Below are 17,987 nucleotides of genomic sequence, written 5' to 3' on the forward strand. Positions count from 1 at the left end.
CCCAATATTATCAGGCCAGACTAACTCAAAACCTTGAATTTTTCAGTTACTAATGTGTGGAATTGAGGAGTACAGCATTGCAGACTTCAAAGCCAACCACGAGGTGAATGGATCATCTCCAGAGTTTCGACGTGTACTGTACTGGTTCTGGACAGCTGTTTCAAACTTCACTGGTAAGTCAGAGAATAAATCTTGAGGATATATTTCAGTGGCATCACATAATTTCACAAAGGTATATGAAAGTATTAGAAAATCATATTACAAGTCAACAGAATAGAGGAAAGGTGCTATACTTACCAGCCTTTCTTCTTTCAGAGGAGGAGATGGCACGACTCCTTCAGTTTACTACAGGGTGTTCCCGTCTCCCCCCCGGTGGATTTGCTCAGCTGTCTCCCCGCTTCCAAATCTCAGCTGCTCATACATTTGGTGTGCTACCCACTGCTCATACTTGGTAGGTATTCACAGAGATTGTTTTGGTTGTCATCAGGGAGGGGTGGGAGTTATTGGAATGCAATGCTTAAAGTGGGTTCCCAAGTGTAAGTAGGGTTACTAGAGATTTGTTTGCTCTTTTGATAAGGGCAGATGATAGTATATAGTTACTGTTTTCCAACATTTATGTTTATATTGTAAATAGGTTTTCAGCTATTCCATTTATTGTTGTGCCATACAAGTTACTTTAAAATTGCTCAATTTCATCCTTGGATGTAGCAAAGTTCATACAGTATATGTCAATTAATAAAGTTAGGATCTTGTGTGTGGCTGGCCTAGTTCATAATGTTTCTTGAATGCCTGTCTTAATTAATCTGGATATGAATTTCTTTTGCTTCTTTTCTCTTCCTGTATGGGGTTTTATCTTAGTACCAGCATAATTTTGAAATGCTTCATAAGCTCCATGCAAATAAGTTAGATAATCCCAATAATTGTTAAAGATTTGTATTTATGCATGCTCTTCAAATTAGGTGAAACTGAATTTTATTAATGGCAATGTTTTATTTTCAGCTTTAATCAACTTTGTCTGCCAGATTATGACAGCTATGAGCAGTTTGAAAAAGCATTACTGCTGGCTATCAAAGAAGGATCGGAAGGCTTTGGAATGGTTTAGAGCCAAAGACAAGGGATCTACCTTTTTATTAGTCCATTGCATACATGAAGATTCTGAAGAGGAGATTCATGAACCTGTAAGTGCTTCTATGGAGATACCATTTCTTTGACAGTAATATTCAGGATTTTATTTCTTTAGTTGAATATAAAAATGCCAGTTGTATGTCACAATATTATATTACTAGGCAACATTGCAGGGGTTGTAGGCAATCTCATAAAAAAAGAAATGGAGGAAAATATTACAAAAAGAAGATTTCCAAAGACCAAAAAGTTTTATCACAATGGACCACTAAGTGAAGTCAGTGCGAAGGTATGTGTGTGTGTGTGTATTTGGTGTAAAAGTACTAAATTCTCTATATTCCTCACCCATCTTCATGGTGCCCATATATAACAAATGTTACATAAGAGACACTATTTTTTCATTCTTTCTTTTATCATTATTTTTTCATAAGACACAGCCAAAGCTTGTAAGGTTAGTACAGTATTGTAAAACAAAAAACAAAAAAAAAATGAAAAGAAAGCAGTATGTATTTTATCCATCCAAGACAGTAATTTAGAGCATCTGCACAGAAACCTAATTCAGGTTATTCCACATGAATTTGAATACCTAGACTTATCTTAAGTTGATAGACAGAGAAGGAAAAAAAAAAGTGAATGTGTATACTGCATCCACATACTTCTCTTCAGTGTGCAACAAACCATATTTAGAAATTCAGACAATTGTCAGTCAAGTGTTTGTATCACCTCTTTTTTGAGTCCTGCACGCCTCGTAGCTCTAGATACCCTTCAAATCAAAATAATCATCAAAAAAGCCTGTGCATGCTAGAAGAGTTTTGAGCCTGGAGTATGTGATCTCAAGTTCAATGGGATGTTAAGTCAATAATGCCACCTCTACTTTAGCATGTAATTTAGGTTTATCAGAGGAAAGTCTATTCAATTGCAGCTGTTTTGTGTTACAGTGGTCGTCTGAAAGATGTCAGAGGCTATTTTTTGTTTGTAGGTCTACACTTTTGTTAGAAGCAAGAAAGATATGTTTGTCATGCATCATGTCAAAACTAATGAATGGTACTGTCATTTAGGTCATTGTCTCTAAGAAGCATGATGGCACCTTTAAGATATTTATTGTTTAGAAAACATATACAATTCTTTTGTAATTTTGCTTATTTGAATATATGCTTCGTATATTTTAAAACTGCCAGTGATTGTAAATATTTGTTTCTTTGAGCAGTAAATGTGTTCATAGTACTCTCATTGCCTTGCCATGTATGAATTGCAGTCAACGAAATACTGCACTGTGATGTGGGAATAATAATAATAATAATAATAGTAGTAATATAGTTCAGTTACCCCCAGAATCTATAGAGCAATGGCAGGTGGTAGCCCTTCTGCATGATGCCCTGAATGTAACTACATATGAAACTACATATTCAGAAGAGTACGTAATAATGCTTTAATGTGGAGGCATTAAGATTTTTTTTTCTTTTTTTTCCTGATTTACATTTATATATGTACATCTGTATGTTAGGCCATTATATTTTGTATATTGAATCTGTTTGAAAGTGAAGCTTGGGTAGTTGCAAACCTGTCTTTTATTTTATTTTTTTTTATTTTATATACTTTGAGATTATGTACATGTATAATTATTTTTGTGTGTAGTTCACTTGTATTGATCTTACAGTCAGTTAAGCAACAGCTCTTTAATAAATTTTAAAGCTCCGGAGAAATTTCTCACTATAGAAAGAATCTCATATCATAAGGAAATTTTAATTATTACAAATTTTGTTGAGTAATATTTTGGGTAAATAAGTTGGAATATTATACAATTTTGTTAAGTGTCCAAAGAATATTGACTGGTTATGGATGTAATTTGATTTCTGATTTCTGTCATTTACACATACATTGAAATTTAACCCGCTGGTGCCAAGTACATGCAGTCCATTGTAATTTTGTTTTGGTGTTACCAAGGAGTGAGTTACTAGGCATAATTGAGTTCATGTGCTTATAGCCATTATGTGTAAAAAAAAAATGGCATGTATATATGTGCCATGCCCACTATGAATTGCCAGTGACTCAGTTAAGAGCTGTTAGTATTGTCAGTAACAAGAAAATAATTATAACAGTAACAGCATCGATATTTATAGCATTAGTAAAAAAAAGAAAGTGTTTTCTTGCAAACTCAAGGAAAAGTGAAATGAGGTGAGGTCACAAGATCTACTAATTGACTCCTTTGTGGCTTAGCACTTGTAGAGCCGTCTGTGTGCAGAGACCTTTCACAAAACAATACTACAGTGAACATTTTCCTGGGGCCTTTTGGTTAATAAACTAAAATTGAACATGTGCACATGCCATCAGATCATCAGCAAATGAACATAATTCAGTAATTACATTCATATTACATAGAAAAGTATCACAGATGTTCTACACTTATAGATGGAGACATAATTGGTAAAAAAAACTGGACAGGTGAAGATGAAAAATAAATATATGTATGTAATATGCAATTTGTACTACCTCAGGCTGTGAAAATGTGGATTAACAGTGGAAATGCTAGTCATAAGATGCTTAGTGTTGGTAGGTGTGTGAAACTGATACTGCATTGCTGACATGAACTCTAAAGCCTGTTAGAATCATTAATCATGTTAAACAGCATTTGCAAATTAAATCTGAAAAACTGAGCTGTACTTTTTTGTTGTTTATTCAATGCTGCTGCTTAAAAGATGTTTTAACCAATTATGAAGTTATTATCTTTTGATCATGTTACGTGTTTGTATCACACTGTTGACAATAACAAATTATGCAATAATGCCAATGTCTTGGTTGACCTGTTAGCTTACTTTATGTAAAATATGCCCAAACAAGCTCATACCAAGAAAGCTAAAAAAAAAAAAATGCTACAATGTTGCATAGAATGCATGAGAGCCTTGTATTCACCTCATTGCAAATACTTGTTGCAGAATCACATCCCTGCCTGAGATCATTGCAGAGCTCTTCTCAAGTGAACTCTTATTTTACTGCCTATATTTCATTGCAGAAAGCACTGCAATGTATTTTTTTTTCTTTTTGTTATGAGAATATATATATATGTATGTTTGTATGTATGTGTATACTCTTATACATATGCATATGCATATGTATACATATATGTAAAAGTCATGTAAATAAAATGTATATTCCATATATGTATAATGTATATTGATTTATGTAAAATAAGGATTTGATTTCAAGGAAAACATCATGTTTTTTGTAATACTTTATAAAATATAAACTTGGAAGTAAATTATATTTCATTACTATCCCTTACAAACATAACTGATAAAAAAGTTTTGAAGTTACTTCATTATCAGGCACTTTTTATTCTACTACTAAGGAAATATTTGAACCTTTTATTGACACGTCTTCAGTTCACCACGCAGGAGCCCCAAATCTCTGTATCAGTTTGTCTTGATCAGCCAACTCCAACTGTACTTTCTTGCGCATGTAAAAAATAGGACAGTCTCGGCTGTGGGTAGAAAAAATAAAGGAATTGATTTTTACTCTAATATACATGTATATTAGATAAACTCACTAGATGTGCCTACAAACTCACATAAAAGTTATGAATTAATGATCACACCCAAAAAAAAAAAAAAAAAAAGTGACACTGCCACAGGGATTTCGAGGTTCTTGAGTTTCCCTTCTTATTAGGGCAGAGCTGCATTTCAGTTTCTGGATACATTATTGGATTTGCATTACTAACAGAAAAAAAAAAAAGACAACTAAACATACCTTGTGCAGATAACTTCTTCATGGATGGATCCCTGACAGCGCTGACACTGTGTCCACAACCGTGCAAACTTTTCTTCCAAGGCTCCTAAAGATGTTATGTGCTGCATGTAAATCGCACCCTCCCGCATCTGAGAAGAGTACAATAGGTCATACTTTATATTATTGTGGTAGTGATTATTATAGCATTGGAGGAGCTTTTCCTATAATAATCATCAGACAATAACCTTAGTTTGCTGGAATTTATTTATTTTAAGACTTGATAGTTAATAATTCAGAGAAAACATTTCATATAAATATTTAAATACTGTTAGTATTCGCCTCCTTTATCATTTTACACAATTACAAATAAATCCTAAATACAGTTTTGAGCAAATTATCACTTTCCTGCAACTGGCAGCATCAGTGGTTGAATTAAAAATGCTCCAAACTTAAAAGACAGTGGTGTATGTGTTCTCATATAGATGAAACATTGAGAGAACGGCCCAAACAGAAGTGGGGTTAAAGGACCGGTTTGTGGGATGTGAACAAAGCTGTGTATGAAAAGGAAAATGGCCACAGTAAGAAATGAATAAAAAATTGTAATATTTCAAACTCTTCAGGAGTTCCTCTTCAGACGAATAAACCAAAATTTTGGCTTATTCGTCTGAAGAGGAACTTGTGAAGAGTTCGAAATGTAATGATTTTTATTCATTTCTTACAGTGGCTGTTTTCCTTTTCATCTTTGTGTACACTTTACTGTGTTTGTTTTTGTGTCAAAGCTGTCTATATCAACCAGATGTCCACACATAAGCCCTGATGCCAAGGAGTTAACATCAATAATAAGAAACTTACCTTGCAATGTTTACATAATGCTTCAGATGCTGAAGTAATTGGGACTTTGCAGCCAACACATGAGGCCTTTTTGGTGATGAATTTTGCCATGGCTCCAACTTTGCTGTGTGTTATGATTCTCGATCTGGTGTGGTCTCCCTCTGTTACAGATATTAATAAAGTGTAAGCATATAGAACCTAAATATCATCTTAACTACTTTGTCAACACCATAAAAACAAAAAAATATTGAACGGCAAGGCATAGAATGGATTTAATATGGCAGTGGTCATGGACTCAGAAATCTGATTTCAATTTGCACAGACACAAATTAATCAAATAAACTTACGGTCAGTTACTATAATAGTGGAACAGATACTGAAAGGAATATTAATATTATGAGGAATCAACATATTGAAAACTTACTTAGCAGCTGTGATTCTGCCTTCTCTCCCAGGATGGGCTCAAAAATTCGCAAAAGGGGTTTGCTCAGCTGGTTGGTCAGGTAATATTCGTAGTCAATGGGTAAGCTGTTCTCCAACACATAAATGGGGTCCTGTGAGGAAAAAGTATGTTTATGTTACAAATTACAGATGAGCAAGTAAAACAAAGACAGACAGATGAACATTCACACACACAAACACTAAATTAAGAAAAGTACCTTAACAGGCAACAAATGCCTATAATTACCTCCGCCTTTTCATAAGCAGGTGTTCCTTTCGCTCCCGCAATGATCACAAAAGGAACTCGATCCCCCAGCTTTGGAGCCGTGCCTGGATCTCTCTTCTTCATCTTGTTGGCAAGTTCTACGTGAGCCTGTTTGGCTGCATATTCCTTCTCCGTCTTTGTCAGTTCCTTTGTAATGACGAGGTTGGAGATGTCCACACGGTTACACAGAAGGTCAGAAATCGTTTGCTTGGCGTAGTCTACTGCTCCCATTGGATTCCTATGTTTTTCAAAATATAATAATGGACTCAGGGTTAAAAGATGTAAAATGTATTTATCTACTTTTTTCACTACACAGTTAATAAAAACTTATCTCATGTTCATACTGGGCAAATAAAAATTAATGTATATCTGTATTCTGTTTGTAGGCATGTCTATTTTCTGGTGACAAGAAAAGCAATTATATATAAAATAGTTCAGAATCCCACATCATGCCTGGAATATATTAGGTACAGATACTTTTACTAACTTCTACAAAATTTCCTCATACCTGTCAATTAAGATCTTCTGAAGGCAAGTGTTGATCAAGTTTGCAACAATGGGGGCGTTATCACGTCGCACTGTCTCAATACCCTTGCAGTCCATCTTGTCATGGGTCTCTGGCCGAGTAAAGTACAAGCCAGCATATCTCTTTTTGTTGATCAGCAAATATGGGAAATAAACCTGAAAGCAGGAGGTTCTGTCACACACAAACAATATCAAGTGAAGGAAAAGTTAAGTCACTTTACTGTCGACATCTAAAACGTAAACACATGTCACTCACACTGATAGACTAACTTGGGATACACACGCACTTCAGTCACTATTCTATGAATAATAAACTAGATGATCATTATTGGTGTATCTGTGTGTTTTTCAATTGAAAATCTAAAAACTTTCTACAGTACAGAGCAGTTGTCCAAGAATTGTGTGAAAAATAAATAGGTTTATTTTCCGTGTATCAATATCCTGTAGATATTCCAATTATAAAAAATAATCTTCAGTCACTAAACATGTCAGAAAATAACACAACAACAATGAGCTTACTTTCTCAAACTCAAGTTTGATTGGCTGAAGGAACTTTTCCTGTGACATAAGCAGCAGCCTCCTTCCCGAGCTCCATAGCCTCAGCCACGGTCTCCACACCAAACTTCACCATCACAGAGTCAGTGTCACCGTAAATGACCTGAAACAAGACACAGGTTTTGATAGGACATTAAAGTAACGGATATATATGGATTTTCATCACTCCTTTTCCTGGAGTTTTCCTAATAAAAAAAAAAAAAAAAAAAAAAAAAAAAAAAATAATAATAATAATAATAATGACTATAAATGTTAAGTTTTGTAGTTGTTACAACCATGAAACTAATTCCAATTTGTGATCTTAGTAAAAAAAAAAAAAGTAATTCTTTTAATTCTAGTATTACTATTAGTTTAATATTATCTAATAAAGAAAAATCTAATGCATGACCAAACTTTTAATAGCAAAAGGGTATTCTTTAAAGGAAATTCCAAATAATTTATCTTTGATACGAATCATATATATCATTAAGAAACAGATTCAAATCAATAATAAGATATACCATACACATATGAGCATTCCAGCTCTCAACTTCAAGGAAACAAACAAACTACCGATACTCTATACCAAATAACATCATAAAAAGGACCGACATCACTCAACCAACCACAAACATACTCGAGTCCACTGACCTCTGCGTTACTTGGATAATTATTCTCCAAAGTGTATTTCTCCTCGACCTGTTCCTTTGTGAACGCAATCATCATTCGTCCAAAGGATGTTACACTCTGCCAAGGAAATCATATCATTACTAAAAATGCTATTTAGGCTCCTTACATTATGCAGAGCTAATTATATTCCATCGTCTTGTTTACAATTGATTAGTTTTGACATTCAATGTTATACTGCTGAAAGTAAATTGTTATTGCAAAGGTGCCTGGGGGAAAAATTATTTGGGTACAAAAATAAAAAAAATAGATAAATAAATAAAAAAAATCAAATTAGAATTAGAATTAGAATTAAAATTAAAATGTAAATATTCAATTCTGAAATTAACTGGGTTACCTACTCCTTTGATTTGGTACTAATTTCTCACTGTTGCTGCCTTGTAGTTGATAATATATGACAACTTCTTTCATTAGAGCAGTTTTTTCACAAATAATAGTCAATATCTTCAATATGGACCTTTTTCACTCAGTACAATATCTATTACAAAATCATATAATATTCTAGATTATAGAATACTTCTGGCTCATCTGCAAAGTCATTTTCAGAATCACAGACAGAAGGTTCATTTTTATGTTTCTTTCTTTAAACATTGATGAGGGAAGGGCTTTTCCAGACTTGATGAGGAGTCCTTGCTTTTCTGGGGGTATTTCTCTGTGCATTTAATGACTTTTAAGTACTGTGGAAAGAATGGTGCAAGAATGATGCACTTGTCTCATTTGGCTATTCTGAGACTACATATCTTTCTTTCCAGCCACCAGTGAGTCTTTCTAAAAGTGGTCGTAAGCACTGTGGATACAGTCCCCTGGCACCAAGTCCACTCCTATCCCCTAAGATCCAGATATCGTGATCGTCACATCATGAAAAAATTTGTCTTGAGGGGCAGGTGACTTGTATGTGCCATCACGGGAAAATCTGGTTGTGGGTCAGGTGACGTGAACACCATTGTGAGAGTTTCAGCTGAAGGCCAGGATGGGAAAGACCTCTTGGAGGGTGATTAGACTTGTCTGGCATTTAGAAAGGGGCTTTAACATTATTCCCATCGATAAAGTGTCAAAAGTAGTGTTCATGAGCCATGGCTAAGAAAGTGCCAACTCCAGGGAAGACACCATTTCCATGCTCAGCTTCCTATTCCTGCCTTCCATGATTAGCAGCGCAGGTTGTATTAGAGGAAATTGAATATAATTAATTTTTTAAAACAAAATGTTACTTAATTTCACTTTTCTTGCATTGAGCCTATAAACTGCAAACCCAGCAGAGCTACCACTTGATTTTGGGCCATATGATTGCAGTGGAGTAACCTGGGGTTAATAGTAGAGTAAACTGTATCTTTAACCCTGGAAGCTCCATCAATTCTGTTCAGTATTTCTGGGAATATAACTGTTTGCATGTCTCCTGGATTTCAATTCCTAAATTCGACTCTAGCTAGTTAATAACTGATAAAAAAAAAAAAATCAAAAATTTAAAACCTTCAGCTTTTTTCCACTTAAAAAATGAGACTAAAAGTACATAACATTAGTTACCTTCTCCTTACTGATATGAGATGTTATTTACTTACTTTATACTTATTTATTTATTTTTTTAAGACAGACAATGGTACTTTGACAAGTTACTCTTGGTTGTGTTATAATTTATGATGGACTAATGGGTAACATTGGCTATTTTCCTTAACACAAGCCAAATCTATGGAGTAATCCTTCAGCTAGTTAATTTTCATTGATTCTTTCTTAATTACCTGAGAAATTTCCAAGCATGGCAGTTTGCCGACTTGAGCCCCTGTGAAACCATACACAGAGTTGGCGGATATCTTCAGGGCCAATTGACGACCATCCAGCACCTGTGGGGAAAACATTTGTGCATGAGAAACATAAAAGGAATCTCTATCAAATGAGATAAATACATTATAAGCCTATATCATTGAAGTCCCTCCCTTTCTCCTATCTCCTAATACAAGAATAATGTAAATAATATATATATATATATATATATATATATATATATATATATATATATATCTAAGAGTATCACAAAAGCTTAGACTTCCCTCACCTTCTTTCTCAAGGGATCAGTCTCCTTCTTCAGGTCATTTTTGGCCTTCTTCCTTGCTGCCAAAAGGGACTCCAGAATTTCAGGCAGCAACCCTTTCCTCTTGGTAGATTTTACAAAGTAATTTCCTGATGGAGTTTTGATGAACTCATCACTTTCGAGTCTGAAAGAATTCAGTAACATACTCTAAAATAGGGTTATAAATAACTTTACAGAAGCTATCATTTTTAAGGGTTTGAGAGAAAAAAAAATTAATAATAAAAAATAAGTAAATAAATAAATAAATAAGAAAATTAAATAAAACAATTGTAGAAAGGGCCACCTGGTAACTACTTTCTGAAAAAATATACACCCATCACTTTAACACTGCCTTCCCGAAAACATATCAATGTTCACAAACATCTAAAATGCACACTCTATTGAACATCAATAAAATCATCTATACAACTCACCCTAACTCAGTAGCCTTAGCGGGACTAGACAAGAGAGTCGTGTAGCACAGGTTGTGAGCCATCATGATGGACGGATACAGAGAGGAGAAATCAAGGGTCGCAATGGGAACGTTATAGTAGCCTCTGCGGGGTTCAATGACGGTCGCTCCTTCATACTCATCATCTCCTGCACTCTTGTGGACTGGGAGGACGAGGTCTTGTTCCGCTGCCTAAGTGCAAATATGGCAATAATTAATATTTGCCTTCCTTTAAAGTAATAAATTTGCCAAAACAAACTATTGTTTATACATTAAATATAAATGATGTAGATAGAAAGTCAAATCTCAAAAATTAAATGTCAGATTTATCATATAATTCTGCATTCTATGAGCAAACAATTCAGTCAACTCCTTCTCACTATATACATGCCATTATCTATCTTTCACCTAACTATCCCAACGTGAACATCTACCTTTCTCAGCAGCTGTGACACGACTTTAATCTGCTGGCCACGGGTGAGGAGGTACGAGAGGGGGACTCCTGTCACACGTGCCATCTCCATGTAGTTGATGATGCACATGAGTTTATCCAGCAGACGCAAGGGAAGGAGGGCATCTTTCAGGCAGTATATGGCTAATCTGCATTGAGAAAGATTAAAGAGTAGGATTACACCTTCACAAAAATCTGACCAGAAGTGAAAAAGACAAAAATCTGTAAAAAAACGGTTCAAAATACAAATCACAAAGAAAGTCAGTCACAACATACTAAAAATCGTGTATTAAGATTCCCTTAAATATTCACTAAACATTTGACTTGACATATGTAGTTCAAATATATCTCAACTTCCCTATCTGCAAAGAAAAAGTACAACTAATAATAAAACTAATAAAAAGCACATACTACAGTTGCAGTTCTTCTAAAACTTGAATGAAATTTCAAACTACCCACACTATATTACCAGATTTTAGTATCATTTATAACTCTATTTTCCTTTTTATAAATGACAAGACTAAGAAAAAATACTGAGCATGTTTTGAATTTTTCAGCAGCAACAAACATTAAACATCATCTTTCCTTCATACTAATAACTCTTTATTAAGGATCAAAAAGTAGCATTACGGGTGTACCTTCTGCGTGTCTGTGGATTGCCATCCTGAAGCTCAGAGATGATGGAATGGTGGACATCTTCCTTCTGTTCTTGTAGAAAATGGTAGGACACAGCATTCAGGGTGTAGGACCTGAGCTTGTAATCTCGTACCAAAACCTGTGGAATGAAGTCGTCTCTTTAGTATTCCTTTGCTATGTGAAAAATCTGGTCAGCACTGACCAAAACAAGCAATAATCCTCCAACACTTTAATATTAATCCACTCAGGCATCAGAAATACAGCCATTAACAACAAAATTATTCATCAGTCTAAATGCATGTTTCTTTGGACCTCCTTACAAGGCATAAAATACATCATTCCCATAACAGAGAGCACCACTACTATGTGAAGAACATATTATATAGCCTTTGACCTAAATTGGTCTTGAGGATGATATGACCTTCATATCAAATAACTTTCTCAAGAGTATCAAATACATAGTCATTCTTATCCATGGTCTCTAAAAGTGCAAAAGCAACAAAGCAAGTCAACCATAGCACAACAAAGGCAACTTACGATGAGAAGATCAAACTGACATCTTCCTTCTGTGTTGATGGACTTGTTTTCCCTTCTTCCCATCTGTTTACTCTGTAGCACTGACTCTTTGATCACAGACCTGAAATATGCACATATATACAGTATTACTATATGATAGGAACTACTCATATGTTTGTGGTGTTACCAACTATAAAAATTCTTTCACTATCGGCATGTGTCAGAAATGCCATACATGACTGGCGTGATATATATTTAGTCTAGAATGACTAAAGTAATATAATAAGATCAATCTAGCCATTTATAAAGCTGCAATATTCCTTCAATTCCCAAAATTTAAAAAAGGAACCAAAAGAAAAAGCAACTGTAATGATGAAGGTAAATTATTGTCACACGCACCTGATGCTTTTGATTCTGCCGAGGAAGGAGAACTTCTCAGATTTCAGGTGATTTGCCCGATTGAGCAGATAAGGCATGTCAAAATTGTTGATGTTGTAGCCTGTCATGATGTCTGGATCAACAGTCCTTACAAATTTTGCCCATTCCTGTAGAACAAATGACAGATAAAACATTTGGAACTGCATTTATCATTCTTTTGTTTTGAATTAGTTTCTCACATCTTATCAGTGTTTTATACATCTGTTCACTTGTATTTTAAAATCCTATTCATTGCTACAAATTTAATCCATCATTATTATACCTCATACCACAAATAAAGCTAGTTTAGACCCAACTAAAAAAAAAAAAAAAAAAAAAAAAGAAGCAGAACAAGATACAACAACAACAACAACAACAATAATAATAATATTAATAATAATAATAACAATATGAAAACTTACATCTAGCATTTCCTTCTCTACGTTGTAAGACTTGACTTTCGAGCCCACAATAGGAGCACATAGCTTCAGAGTAAATATAGTCTTTATAAACGGCTCAGCTTCTCCCTGTCTTATCACCATGTTGCCGATCTGAATCACGGGGTCCTTGTCCGGCTCTGGGAACACACCTAAAAAGGTCCAAGTTTGTGTCAGTGCGTGGTTAAAATTTGAAGGTCTATATAATATCTTATCATGATTATTTTAATTTATTGATATAGGTAATGCAATGTCTGGATATTTCAGCTATGTTCATGCTATGGAAACATCAACAACAAAACTGATATCACAAGCAACCCATAACAAAACAAACATATCTTATTCAAGGATTAAATTATCATATCATTTGAAAGTCCTTCCTCCTGCACTCTTTATAAATACTGCAAAAATCAATAAATCTTAACTAATCACAAAATCTTTTTTTTTCCCTTCAAAATTCAAAAAATCAAACTGTTAGTCTTCCTAACTTGGATCAGTTAATTCATACAATCACATTACAAGTAATATGGTAACCTCTCCAAAGTAAACCAATGCTTCAGTGTATTATATACACATCACAGATTCCATGGAATTTAGCAAGCACTCCTATAACACCAATGATGTTAAGGGACAACAATATCTTAGATAAAATTAACACATAAAACATGTCAACATAAATTTGACAAAATGTTCTTTTTGCACCACAGAACTTTCAGCTGATGTCATGACAAAACAGTGCACACACACAACCAAAATATTTTTTTTATAACTCTCTACTTACAATGGTACTTCCCATTTTTCTCATAGACTTGGAAGAAAATAAAAACTTGTTAATAGAAACAGCTATTAAGGTAAGGGGATAAACTTCAGGACATTCACTTTAAAATAATTTTATAACATCTATTTTAAACATCCTTTTCCATTAATTAATTTCTAAACAATCTGTGTAACAGTAAATTGCAAACATCAAAAAAGTAAAAAATAAGGAATCATGAACAGACTTGCTACTCAAAGTCTTCAGTCAAAATTGCCAAAAACACTACTGAAATGTTCTTTAAGAAAGATAAACTACACAGGAAATTACTTCAACTCTACATTATAAAAATCTCATACCAACTAGGATGTATTACCTTTACGTCCTGCACATTCTATGTCAAATGAGAGGATTCTAAAAGGTGCCACCCTGGCCCATTCACCCTCAGGAGCGTGAGATATAAATTTGTTCCAGGCCACATCCACCTGGAAAAATGAGGAGATTTGTCAGCCAACAAAAATTGAGATATTTTTAGGAATACATACAACTCTGTCTCTCATACATAACATCCAGCAGCCTAAGAATTTATTGCAGAATAAAAGCTATTGCATATATATGATTACATGATTCAAAACAATACCTCTAGTTGGCAGCGAGTGTCCAGCCTGTCCTTCCTTATTGACCAAGAGCCTGCTGGCAGCTCTATCCAACTGCAACCTACTACATGTGTGTCAACCATGAACCTGAAATGTAGGTTATATTTGCACTTACACAAAAAACGTATCTGAAAGTATGATAGGTATACATAAAACAGACAAAGGAGGAAGAAAGTGCAAGTTCCATCATTCTAATTCATGACAATCTGCTTTGTATATCACTTTTAAAAACACTTTATTATGTTTTTGACAATAAGAATATTAATACCTAGACATCTCAAAACTAAACTACATAACACAAAAGTAATGCCTTATGAAAGCAGACCGTATATTCACACCTGATTTCAAAATCGATATTGGACTCATAGGCTTCATAAGCTGGAGTTCCGATGTCCGACACGAAAACCTTCCCCTCGCCAAGGAGTCTCTTTGCTGCAGCTATAAGTCTGGGCAAGGCTAAAGTGATCTTCAGGAAGTTTACTTTCTTGTTGCCATGGAAACCATAGATGCTCTCCTTTTTGGTCAGGTCGACTGTAAGGACAGCATCAGTGATGTTTTCCTTGTTTGATTTCATGTCGGCGATCATCACTCGGTTGAGGGCATCCTGTGATGGGATATTTTCTGGGTTTAGTAAGCCGTGTATGGGGTATGAAGTTTAATCTTTGACTTGAAATCAAAAGCAATTAATCTCATTTCAAAATAACATAAATACCCACTTTAAATGCTCCCAGGTGCGACTCCTTGAAGATGGGTGGGCAGGTGACATACAAGTAGGGAGAGAAGCCATGCACATGACAGCAGATGGAGTTCCCATTGTCATTGACACCAAACATCCTCATGATGGGCACTCTACCTGCCTGCTGCCCTGGCATTCCCTCACAAGGTGGTCCTTTAAAATACAAAAAGGGAATAAAAGGAAAATGGTAGATAAAAAATAAACTTTTAAAAATGTTTGATATTTCATAAAATTCAACATCCAACTACATGCAGCATAAAAATTTAATATATTTCATATCAAAACTAAAGCATACAAACATATCTTTTACTACCTACAACTCTATCAAACCTCACCAATATAATGATCAATATCAATCTGTTGGAAAACCAGATTCTCCGTCGCAGGGTTAATTGAGGGAAGTGGAGGGCGACCCCAAGAGCTGTCTGCTTTCTCATCGTCAACAACTTTCACTCCCTATGGTATAATTGAGATCAGATATGGCTAATCATTAAATAACCATCACAGCTGATCTAAAGAAACAGCAAAAATATATAAGAAAAGAAAAAAATATATAAAATAAATAAATAATAAATATATAAATAAGAATAAAATAAATAAATAAATAAACTATATTACAGTACGGAAATACATTTTGACTTCACATAAATCGGAACAAAGTTATTCTTACCGGTGCATCTGTGAAATCTTGTTCATCAAACTGTTCCATGTCATAGTCATCAGGGAATTCATCATCGAAGTCCATATCGTCATCTTCATCTCCTCTAAAATAAAGAACACAAAACCATTATTGGTTTTCTGTTTCATTAAAAAAAGGATAATTTTAATGAATAAGACATGAATGATCAATCATCAGTTTTCAAATGACAATAAGAAATGGACACACTAAATGCCCCCACTTGGATACCAAAGAAAAACACTGACCATCCCTACCTTATCTTTTTGGGTGGTCCCGCTTTACCCCCATTTGGATGGGGTCGCTTCTGATCCATCTTCACCAACCTAAAATGCATCAAGACTTTCAGAACTAAGTTCAAGAAGAATTACTGCTACTAATTGAGCATAATTCTACTTATAGAATTATGCAAATACATGTACATGTATTTACATGCACACACACACACTCACACTCACTCACTCACTCACACACACACACACACACACACACACACACACACACACACACACACACACACACACACACACACACACACACACACACACACACACACTCACACACACACACACTCACACACACACACACACACTCACACACACACTCACACACACACTCACACACACACTCACACACACACTCACACACACACTCACACACACACTCACACACACACTCACACACACACTCACACACACTCACACACACTCACACACACACACACTCACACACACTCACACACACTCACACACACACTCACACACACTCACACACACTCACACACACACTCACACACACTCACACACAAACACACACACACACACACACACACACACACACACACACACACACACACACACACACACTCACAAAAGCAATGGTTCCACTTGACAAATCTGTCAAATAATATTCCTATGACACATTCTTTTTTTTAAACACAAGATAAATAAATGAATAAATAGATAATCCCACACTTTCTCACCGATGCATTATCTTCACAGATCTTTTTACAGTATTTCCCTTTTTTGCATGACCACTGATTGTTCTCGCAAGAAAGCATCAACAGTAAATACTACACTTCACTCATTTCCGTTAACTGCAACGTGTTACATGTTTTGCTCATGAGATAAGGAGAAAGTTGCATAGTGATAAAAGAAAATCTTATCTGTGTCCAACCAGAAATTCAAGATTATTAAATCACTAGAAAAGTACCAGATAAGATATACATTTATTTTTACAAAGATTGTGATTACATTCAGGTAATATGGTAATCTGCAGACCCATTAGTGAGCAAAACCTCTTTGATTTGTAATGAACCTGTTGACACTTTCCTTAAAAATATTGTTCTTACAGTACAACCAGAATGTTCAAAGCTGAGTGCTATTGACAAACAGTACATGTAAGTACTTTATGTTAGCTCTTTACATGAAAAAGTTTTGCTGAATTGCTGCTCTAATAATTGCAATCCATCAATGATAGCAGTTGCAAAATTCAGTATTATGTCTCCTCCTTAGATGAGATCCAAATGAACATTTTAAGAAGAGTTTAAATGTCTCTCAACAATGGAAGAAAACATGGCAATTCCTGAAATTACAAGTGAAGCGTGTAAACTGTACCAATGAAAAAATAATTATTAAAACTATATCAATAAATGATAAATAAGTATAATAATTAAATAAATAAATAAATAAATAAACAACAATTATAATAACAAAAAATCTCCTAACACCTATATACCTACAGCCACATCATAATCAATTATCACACAGAAAATTATACATAATATGCAACAATTGTCCATTACATTTATCTTTTACTGCCAATTAAGGAAAGAGCTTATCTTCAACCCAATTCTAATAATAACAATATTTGTATGTGTAGTTTTATGAATGAGCACATAATGTAATAACCCTCATTCATCAAGAATTATTTAAAAATTCCATTGATTCACTAGTAACATGAGATCACATTCATTTCTTTCATTTCTTTTATATAACTTCTTTTGTTAATATCACATCCCACATTTTTATCTCCATTTATTCTATTCATATAACTTGTATAAGTGAC

The 17,987-nt window shown here is 34.5% G+C and overlaps 2 protein-coding genes across 2 annotated transcripts in view; one reads left to right on the top strand and one right to left on the bottom strand.

Moving 5' to 3' along the window:
• The window catches only part of LOC125039490 (apoptosis-resistant E3 ubiquitin protein ligase 1-like), a 12,079-nt gene extending 10,345 nt beyond the window's left edge, over nucleotides 1-1,734 (top strand). Inside the window, exons 9-11 of the mRNA XM_047633495.1 lie at nucleotides 47-173; nucleotides 316-451; nucleotides 1,000-1,734. Coding sequence (XP_047489451.1) covers nucleotides 47-173; nucleotides 316-451; nucleotides 1,000-1,102 — 366 coding nt within the window. The 3' untranslated portion in view covers nucleotides 1,103-1,734. The remainder of the gene's footprint in view (nucleotides 1-46; nucleotides 174-315; nucleotides 452-999) is intronic.
• A 2,628-nt stretch (nucleotides 1,735-4,362) lies between these two features.
• LOC125039482 (DNA polymerase delta catalytic subunit-like) lies at nucleotides 4,363-17,036 on the bottom strand. The gene is given in 26 exon segments (XM_047633483.1): nucleotides 4,363-4,600; nucleotides 4,867-4,994; nucleotides 5,698-5,837; nucleotides 6,101-6,230; nucleotides 6,365-6,620; nucleotides 6,891-7,063; nucleotides 7,427-7,462; nucleotides 7,464-7,565; nucleotides 8,093-8,188; nucleotides 9,862-9,963; nucleotides 10,176-10,335; nucleotides 10,625-10,833; nucleotides 11,076-11,241; nucleotides 11,731-11,867; nucleotides 12,266-12,365; nucleotides 12,644-12,789; nucleotides 13,084-13,250; nucleotides 13,880-13,906; nucleotides 14,229-14,337; nucleotides 14,493-14,595; nucleotides 14,847-15,112; nucleotides 15,225-15,397; nucleotides 15,580-15,700; nucleotides 15,915-16,008; nucleotides 16,178-16,246; nucleotides 16,903-17,036. Coding segments are annotated over 26 exon segments (3,315 nt in total). The 5' UTR covers nucleotides 16,911-17,036; the 3' UTR covers nucleotides 4,363-4,503.
• Between the last annotated feature and the right edge of the window lie 951 nt (nucleotides 17,037-17,987).

The sequence above is a fragment of the Penaeus chinensis genome, chromosome 3 (assembly GCF_019202785.1).
Source record: "Penaeus chinensis breed Huanghai No. 1 chromosome 3, ASM1920278v2, whole genome shotgun sequence".
NCBI classification, from domain to species: domain Eukaryota; kingdom Metazoa; phylum Arthropoda; class Malacostraca; order Decapoda; family Penaeidae; genus Penaeus; species Penaeus chinensis.